This window comes from Notolepis coatsorum (assembly GCF_963971535.1).
Source record: "Notolepis coatsorum genome assembly, chromosome: 8".
In the NCBI taxonomy this organism is placed as follows: domain Eukaryota; kingdom Metazoa; phylum Chordata; class Actinopteri; order Aulopiformes; family Paralepididae; genus Notolepis; species Notolepis coatsorum.
The window spans coordinates 128,827,729-128,836,879 of record NC_140172.1 but is presented as its reverse complement, the minus strand read 5'-3'; the positions used below and the strand labels follow the sequence as shown (position 1 = coordinate 128,836,879).

General features: G+C 44.4%; 1 protein-coding gene across 1 annotated transcript in view; it reads right to left on the bottom strand.

Annotated features, from left to right (window-relative positions):
* Positions 1-4,799: 4,799 nt before the first annotated feature.
* capn5b (calpain 5b) overlaps positions 4,800-9,151 on the bottom strand; it is a gene marked incomplete at both ends in the record, with an annotated part of 111,934 nt that continues 107,582 nt past the window's right edge. The window contains 2 exons of the mRNA XM_084320297.1: positions 4,800-4,982; positions 5,825-5,961. Of these exons, the coding sequence (XP_084176423.1) occupies positions 4,800-4,982; positions 5,825-5,961 (320 nt within the window). The remainder of the gene's footprint in view (positions 4,983-5,824; positions 5,962-9,151) is intronic.

The following is a 9,151-nucleotide window of genomic DNA, read 5'->3' as shown; positions in this document are numbered from 1 at the left end:
AGGTAGAAGAATTACGGTTTTGAGTACTTGATTAGAAATATAAAACAATGAATTTTTTTGAAAAAAACCTTACAGATGTGTTCCATAGACTCACAGGAATTGTGTAAAGTTGCCCAAATAGTGCAAGGAATAGCAATGCATGTCCCCTTTAAACCTTATTTCATGTTAAAGACGGTCACTGCACACTCCAAAGCCGCCACGCTATGTCATTCTATGTAAGCCAACATTCTGACACTTGGTATTCTTCACCCGACAAAGACTTACATAAGGTAACAATGCATCAAGGCTGAGTATGATGAAGACTCCAGAGCTGCTGTTCTGTGGCCAGACAGACACAATGTTGTAGTTTTGCAGCCTAATAATCAACCCAGTCTAGGAAAAAGCTATTATTTACTCCTGTGCATTAATGCTGTTTCTATTATTGATTAATATCTATTAATTATTTGTAACCGTGTCTATTGTATGTATTGCCTTTATCTTTTTTAACCCCCATCCCTCAAGAAGTCTCTTGCCAGGCTGTCATTGTAAATAATAATTTGTTCTTAACTGGCTTGTTTGGTTAAATAAAGGTTGAAATAAAAAAGTCTTCCACCTCAACCCTCCTTTCCCCTGGCAAGCTAAGTAAGATCCCGCTCTTACACAGCATTGTCCTGGGGGGAGGTGAGGAGAGAGTTAACACACAGACACACACACACACTCACAAGTGAGAGCTGCCCAGCATGACCTGTCTGCCATGGGGTAGGGGGGCAACCAGGTATGTTGTCCCAGGCCCTGGACTGGGGTGGGCCCAGGCGGGCCCTTTAATGCTCCATAGACCTATGATTGCAGGTGGTGAGGGAGGGCCAGTGGGATAATGTTGTCCCGGGCACAGGCATTAGATATGGCGGCCCTGTTGGCCACTAGGCAGCTCCACTGGAGCAGTTGGGGGTTCGGTCGGTGCCTTGCTCAAGGACACTTCAATGGAACCAGCTGTCTTTTGATCACAACCTCAGGCCTCTCAGACTGCTTCTAGACTGCTTGCTACTACAGTTTTCAATGGTGTAATGGTGTATCTAACCTTATCAATAATAATAATGTAATTTCACTATTTATAATTCAGTCTTTTTATGCTTCCTCCCTCTCTCTCTAACAGATACCTTACAAAAAAAGGTATCACACTAAGTTGTATGGTATTTTCAGTTTTACCATGGTACCGGCAATTCTGTCAATAATTTAATCATGCTACTGTATAGCCATGGTATAGCCATGGTATATAGCCATGGTAAAAATCATGGATCACCACTTTTTGTACTTAAATAATATCACGGTATAATAATTTTGGTCACTACCACAATGGAATCTAATTGTCTTGCGGTCGCTCTTATCAGACACACAACACAACATAAAGTGGAAAGAAAGGGACAGAGAACAATGGTATTTTAAATAGCACCTAAATAGTAGCCAACAGCTGTCGCTGACGATGATCGTCGAAATGCTAAAGAAAAGAAGCATCATCATGAAACGTGTTTCAAACCTACTGATATGATTCTGATATGAGGTGTGCAATATTTGGAGAGACATGCTGATTTCTTAACACTACCATTGCCAACACGTCCAGATAGAAAGAATAGGTATATACAGTAGAATATAACAATATAACGACACGAGGCAATGGAACATTATTGGAAAAGAACCCATGCAAGACACACTAGTAGTAACGATGCTATACACACACACACAAAGGAATGTGACAATTAAGATGCCATTATGCGACATATAGTTTTCAAGTAATGGAGAACGGCGCTGAGAATCAACACAGAGTTAAGATGGTTTGATCGAGAGGTGAGTCTGACACACCCCTGCGTTTACATTCAGAACAGAAACGCCTTCGGAATGATTGTAACTTACATGGTTTGTTTTTTCCCCAATTTCTGGGCGAACACTGAAACGTTAACGATAAATGAAAAAAGATATGTAAAAGACACTGGAAAAAAAAGACACTGGAAAAAGTCAGTAAAACCGTTGTGAAACGTCTCTGCGATAACACTGCACTTCTGAAACGGAAAATAATAAAACCAAAACGTAAAGATGTAAAGTGACGTTACCGTCTAGGGTTTCTTTTTGTTTTGTTTGTTTTTCAAAACAAAGGCGACCTAACGGACAGCTTGAAAAGCGGGTCAAAATGGAACGACGATGTTCTCGAAGTGAGAAACGCCGCAGAAGGTTCAGGTGGAGAAAAGCGTTCTACCAAGTGATGCTTCCAAAATGTAAAAGCCTTTTTTCAAATCCCCCTTGAAAGCCACACAGCGGTCGAAAGCACACAACAGTCACACCCCCGTGTTTTTAGCTGTCGTCCCCGGCGTCGGGACCAAGGCTATGGCACAAGTTGTTTTGGCAGGAGCTTCCCCTACGCCTCCTCCCCCTCCTTCCTGTCCCACCTCACTCTCAGGCCCCGCAGGGCTTTTGTAAAGTGCAAGGTGTGTGTCCCTCGACGAGGACTCGCTTCTGTGGGGGTTCACACATCTGCTGACAGATCTTTTTGTTTCTTTTTACCCTCCCTTTCGACACACACACACACACATAGGTATAAACAGACAAACATAGGCACACGCACACACGCGCGCATACGCATACGCAGACACACACACGGTGCTCCCATTCTAGAGCAGCACTATCGAAGGCTGAGTCGATCTCTGCCAGTGTACCCACCTAGGGTGCCACGACTAACACACACACACACATGCACGGTCGCACGTGCGCGCGCACACACACACACACACACACACACACACACAAACACCGCTCTATGCCAACAACAGAAGCACAGCAGCTGTCTCTTGGGGTCACATGACATGAGTCTTTGGTCCCGGCCAATAGGGACTCCAGTCAGAGGAAGTGTCAGGCAGTGGTGTTGCCACTAGAGATGTTGTGGCACAGGGGGCTGGCGGCTTGGAGCTCTGCTTGGACCAGGGCCAGGACCAGGGCCAGGACCAGGACTAGGACCAGGACCAGGGCCAAGTTGGGCTAGGAGAAAAAAAAAAGGGGGGGGGGGGGGGGCCTGGTCCGTCTTTGGTCCCGTAAAGCACTTAATCATGGAAGGGTGGAACCTTTCACTCCACTGGAGAGGTGTGGTGGGGGGAATAGAGAGGGCTGGGGGGGGGGGGGGGGGGGGGGGGGGTGGGGGCGCTAGGAAAAATCACCGGTTGCTAAGCTACGAGTGGAAGGATGCGCAATACAGGCAAATAGTTTCTTTTTAGCCATGCTGATCGGATACTGTCCATGGCAACCGGTAGAAAGCGCAGTCTTGGGGACTTTGGAGGGTTCGCTCCAAAGGAGAGAGAGAGAAGGACTGTGGGAGCGAGAGGGACTATGGGGGGAAGGGAGGCGGTGGGAGGCGGGCGAACAAGAGTCCAATGTGAGCAACACTCAGAGAAGAAACACCACACACCAGCTCTCTGTATAGGAAGAGCGTGGCTACTGTCGGGCTCTGGTTAAGTAAAAGTACACCATGGAGGTGACAGAGAGATGGGGCATGCTCACTAAAGGACCATCAGTCTGGAGAAGATGTGAGAGGGGGGGGGGGGGGGGACGATGACGACGACGACACTTGAGTCTCTCCACAAATAGAGAACGGTTGTTTATCTATCAATAAACAGGAGATAGAAACTGTGACGAGGATGTGATGATGACAAAGGCAGATGAGAGAGATCCGAGATCCCGTCTGAGGAGATGAAATGGGGGGTTTCCATGGTGATACATTTGTAGAGGAGTCATGGAGTAGAAAAACACATAGAGAGCGAGAGAGAGAGAGAGAGAGAGAGAGAGAGAGAGAGAGAGAGAGAGAGAGAGAGAAAAAGAGAGAGAGAGAGAGGATGCGTGTGAATGACAGAGGTATCTCAGTACCACCCAGTGTTTAACATAGACCCTTCCCCAAATACACATGGCTGGTCTCAAGGTGGGGGGAAAAGACTCAGCCTTATAAGGCAATGCATAGCCCTTAGAAATACTAGCACATGCATGGAGAAAGCAGGACAGTGTGTGCGTGTGTGTGTGTGTGTGTGTGTGTGTGTGTGTGTGTGTGTGTGTGTGTGTGTGCGTGCGTGCGTGCGTGCGTGCGTGCGTGCGTGCGTGCGTGCGTGTGTGTGTATATATGCCAGGATGCTGAAAGGGATATAGAGGTGTTTGCAAGTGTTTGTGTGGATCAGTGCTGAAGCAATAGAGAGACAGTAAAGAAGAAAAGAGAGTTAAAATAGTAGAGAAGAGAGAGGGAATATAGATAGGGAGAGGGGGGGAAGAGAAAATAGAGAGAGAGATAAGGGATATAGAAGAGAGAGAGAAGAGAGAGAGAAGAGAGAGAGAGATAAAGATAAAGAAGAGAGAGAAGGGAGAGAGAAGAGAGAGAAGAGAGAGAGAAAGAAGAGAGATAGGAGAGAAAAGAGAGATAAGGGAGAGAGAAGAGAGAGAAGAGAGAGAGAAAGAAGAGAGATAGGAGAGAGAAGAGAGAGAGATAAGGGAGAGAGAAGAGAGAGAGAAGAGAGAGAAGAGAGAGAGAGAGAAAGAAAGAAGAGAGATAAGAGAGAGAGATAAGGGAGAGAGAAGAGAGAGAGAAGAGTGAGAGAGAAAGAAGAGAGACAGAGCTACAGGGTGGCAGAGAATGATTCTGGGACCAATCAGATGACAAACACAAATGGGGAGTGATGGGGAGTTAGGGGGGGGGGGGGGGGTGACAGTGGTCAAATGCCACAGGAGGCAAGATGAAGTGATGGATGACTCAGATGTTAGTGAGGGCGCTGCAGGTGATGAATGAACTGATGGCTGAATCAGATGTTAGTGAGGGCGGTGCAGGTGATGAGGCGCACGGTGAGCGTGCCCGGCAGGTCGTTGTCCTGGCGACTGCCCTTGTCGCGCAGGTGGAGCGTGTGCTGCTCCTGTCGCTCGTTGGGGTCGCTGAAGAGGGTCACCTGACCGAGGAAGGTGTCCACGATCACGTTCTTGTTGTAGATCTGTCGGGTCGCAAGGGAGGAGGGGGGGGGGGGGGGGGGGGGCACGGCAAGTGGGGTGTGTGTGTGTGTGTGGAATGATAACAAAGGAGAGGAAAGTGTGAGAGAGTAGAGAAAAGATGGAGAGAAACGATAAGATTTGAAGGATAGAATCGGGGAGAGAAGGAGAGAAAGGTAGACGTTGGTGACGTGTAGGGAAGGGAGGAGGAGGAGGCACAGTCAGAGAGAGAGAGAGAGAGTACAGATCAGAAAAGTGCACGAGTCACGCAAGGAGAGCCTGTATCTATACGGCACTTGTCATCATAGTGAATAGATGTTCAAGCAAGTAGTAGTAGAATGTGCAGATACTGTACGGGTAGAATTGCCATCAGGAAAAACACAAACTCCCTTCAAAAAGAGAAACCTAGACAGTATTGGGTCAGATCGCCGACGGGAGGCCGCAATTCGAAACTGGCTCCGGTAAATGTCAAACCCCCCCCCAATGTACAGTTTCCTCCCCCTCAAATGTATATATTATCTTTTAGAAACTCTGTCTGTAAATAAACAGTACTGTATGTCGTGTATGTCATAGATGTTATGATGAATTGAAAATGGGGGACCCTGATGTTAACAAGACGAAAGTCTTTCTCTGGTCCGCATCCCCTTAACAATTGTGCGTATTGAGCCGTACTGTATCGTACCCATTCTGCAATCTGTTAATAAAATGTTCAATCAATCAATCAAAGTATAGTGTGTGTGTGTGTGTGCGTGCGTGCGTGCGTGTGTGTGTGTGTGTGTGTGTGTGTGTGTGTGTGTGTGCGTGCGTGCGTGCGTGCGTGTGTGTGAGAGAGAGAGAGACGTCTCACCTCGATGTGAATGCCATCTTTTGGTTTCTTGCGGTAGAACACGCCTTTGATGTCAAAGTTGGGGCAGCGGGTGTCCTTGTGGACGGGCGAGCGAACCCTCTCTCCTTCACAGCTGATGATGACGTACGGATCTGAGGCTGCGGAGGAGGAGGAGACACCGTGTCAAATCAACTACACTGCTATCATGCTATCATGCTATGAGAGAGATATGTGTTTGTATGTTCTATGTTTTCTGTTGTGTATTTGTAGGATTGGGCAGGACAGGGGAGGGAGAATGGGAGGGAGGGGGAGAGGGTTCGCACAAGGTCCTTGAAATGCTTAGTGCTTGTTTTTTGACACAAGGTATTGCTAATTGTCAGAGATTGGCTTTGAGCCATAAATATTGGATCCGATTAAATTTGTATTTTTTCTCTTTATTAATTATTATTATAAATGTTTGCTATAGAAAACAGCACTTAAAAGTGAACTGTATCCTTTTATTTTAAAATTTTCTTTTTTGAGAAAGTCCTTGAATTTAATTTTGCAATGCGAAAATATAAAATGTGCCATTCAATGTGTACTGTATTCAACTGTACCTTTGATGACTAATAAATAAATGTAAAAAAAAAAATCATGCTATGCAGAGGACACTCTGCTCAATCCCACAGGATGACCATTTGTCCGGGCCCCGTTCCCCGTACCTGGATAACTGAGTTAGCCGGATAACTTTCGGTGAAGTCTGACTTAAGCCGGACTTTCCGGTTCCCCGTACCTGGATTGTCCAAATCACCATGACAACAGATCCAAAAGTTTGAGCCTGGTCGAAAGCAGGGTTTAAGTTCAAGTTAGCCGGATGAACCATCGCCACGCCCCCGCAAAGAAGTGACAGCCCGTTTCCTGAAATTATTCCCACAGTCTACGATCTGCATTATACCATTCTGAATTACGTTTTTGTGCTCCATTCTTCCAGAGGGGGCGTTTGAAATGTAAAATAGACCCAAAATGCTGATACTAAATTCACTTTGTCCTAAATAATGCACGTTATATATACCGTGGCGCTCGCTCGGTGCGATGTACACATTATGTGGTTATTTTAATTGTAACTTGGATTAAGATGTCTGATGAGATGTGCTGTTTGACGGATTTGAGAAATTGAATGAGCCGTTGACGTCACATTAATGAATGAGGATAAAGAGATAAAACTTCATTCAAAAAAAAATAATATTCTAAACACGGGTCTCTCGTTCATTAATGTATAAACAATGAATTTATCCCATCTGGCACAGTGGCGCAGCGGTAGTGCTCAATCCTGGCAACCCAGCGACCGGTGTTCGAAACCCCGTGTTTCCAATATAATTTTTTGGAATATAATATTAATGATTATACGCCAAAGTAGCCTGGTTTTAAGTTAAAATATTATAAATCTACATGCATTGAGGATGTCATTCTTCATATAGCTCTCAACGTGCACCAAATTGAATTATTCCTACATCGCAAAAAGAAGGGGAAGACTAGGTTTCGAACCCCGGTCGTCTGCGTGAAAGTCAAAAGAAGAACCCGTTACACCACAGTGGAGATAAGTAAAAGATCGACCATACATCAATCAATGGGAAGAGAGCCGTATCGTTATCCTGTATAACAGTTTAACTAATTATTTTCGCTAGCAAGATCTCATTTGATTATTCAATCCAGCAGGCAAGTTTAAAGAAATATAATCTGATTGATTGAGGTAATGAGGGACTTAAAATTAGCCTATAGATAACGCATTTAACTTGTCGGCGAGGCGATTGAGCCGTACTGCAATATGTTAATAAAGTTTTAAATCAATTAATCAATCAATGCCGCTAGAGAATCAGGATCTCTGCTATCGATACGTGCTGGCTTTTCAACTGGAGCGGCCGCGCGCACTTATCCTGGGTCTCAAGTCTGGCTTGAGTTAACGAGACTGAATCCACCTTCGAGGAACAGGAAAATCCCGGCTTCAAACATCGGGTTAACTGAATCTGGATAATGACATCTTGATCGACTTAGTTGAACCAGGTACGGGGAATAGGGCCCTGGTGCAAGGGTTCCAAAAAAAACATGAATACATAGAATTGAGAGAAACTCTCACGTTGGCACGAAGAAAAGTCATTGTCCGAAACCAAAAGAGGCTAACTGATGAATTGAGATTTATTAATATAATGTGTTCAAAAGTAGTGATGCACTGATATATCAGCAGACAATCTATAATATTGGCCGATATGGGCTTTCCAGAAACACTTGGGGAATACACTTTATTTGCCATCTTCGCCAGAGTCAGACGAGAAGATTGATATCAGATTCATCTCTCTGTGTGTCCAGTAGCCCCAGAGAGAGGTCCAGGTGCACGCTAGCCTAGCTTAGCATAAAGACTGGAAGCAGTAGGGAGCAGCTAGCATAGCTCAGTCAAAAGGGAAGAGATACAACTTCCAACAACACCAACACTGACGCACAGAGATGACATTGATATCAATCTTCCGAGATCTATCGACTGATTATTATACTTATTTTTGTGACCTTTATACAAGTTTTGTTTAATATACATGTCAAGTGAACAAAAAAATAACACTGACGAATAGATTTCAGTTGCTTTCTCCTTTAAATTTACTTTATTTCTCACCAGCAGTGTTGTAACGCCCAGTTCTCTCTATTCTCTCAGTCTACACTTTTTGCATTGCTCTTACTTTGTCAGATGCCAATATTATGCTCATTTTATCTCTATTTTATCTCTACATCACTGCTGTGACGCAATTTGGGCTGCAATTCTTGTATGAAAGGTGGTACAAATAACGTGTATTATTATTATTATTATTATTATTATTATTATTATTATTATTATTATTATTATTATTATTATTATTATTATTATTATTATGTTGATGAAGAACATGTTGTCTGTTGTCTGTTCACGTGCGTGTCAGTGTGTGTTTTTCTAGGCTTAAAGGGGGGGGGGGGGGTAGTGGGAAAAGGGGGTTTCTAATCAACAGTAAACACAGCAGAAGAGGCTGAAAGATGCTACAATGTAACTGACTACAGACTACCACTTGTAACCACTAGATGGTGCTGAAGTGCCTCCTGTTTTGGTCCGGTGCCTCTTTGACATGATTGAGGCAGTGTAGCTCTGTGTGCAACCAAAGCCGTAGACAGTACATTACATGATGTATGTACTCTATATGAACATGTCCGCGCACATCCAGATATAACGCCCGTCAGTATAAACATTACGTTAGTTACAAACTATTAGTGTAACATGTTTTAAACCAATAGTGTTAATTTGTCAATTTGACATTATTTAAATAAAAAAATATTTCAGAAGACGTCCCATGT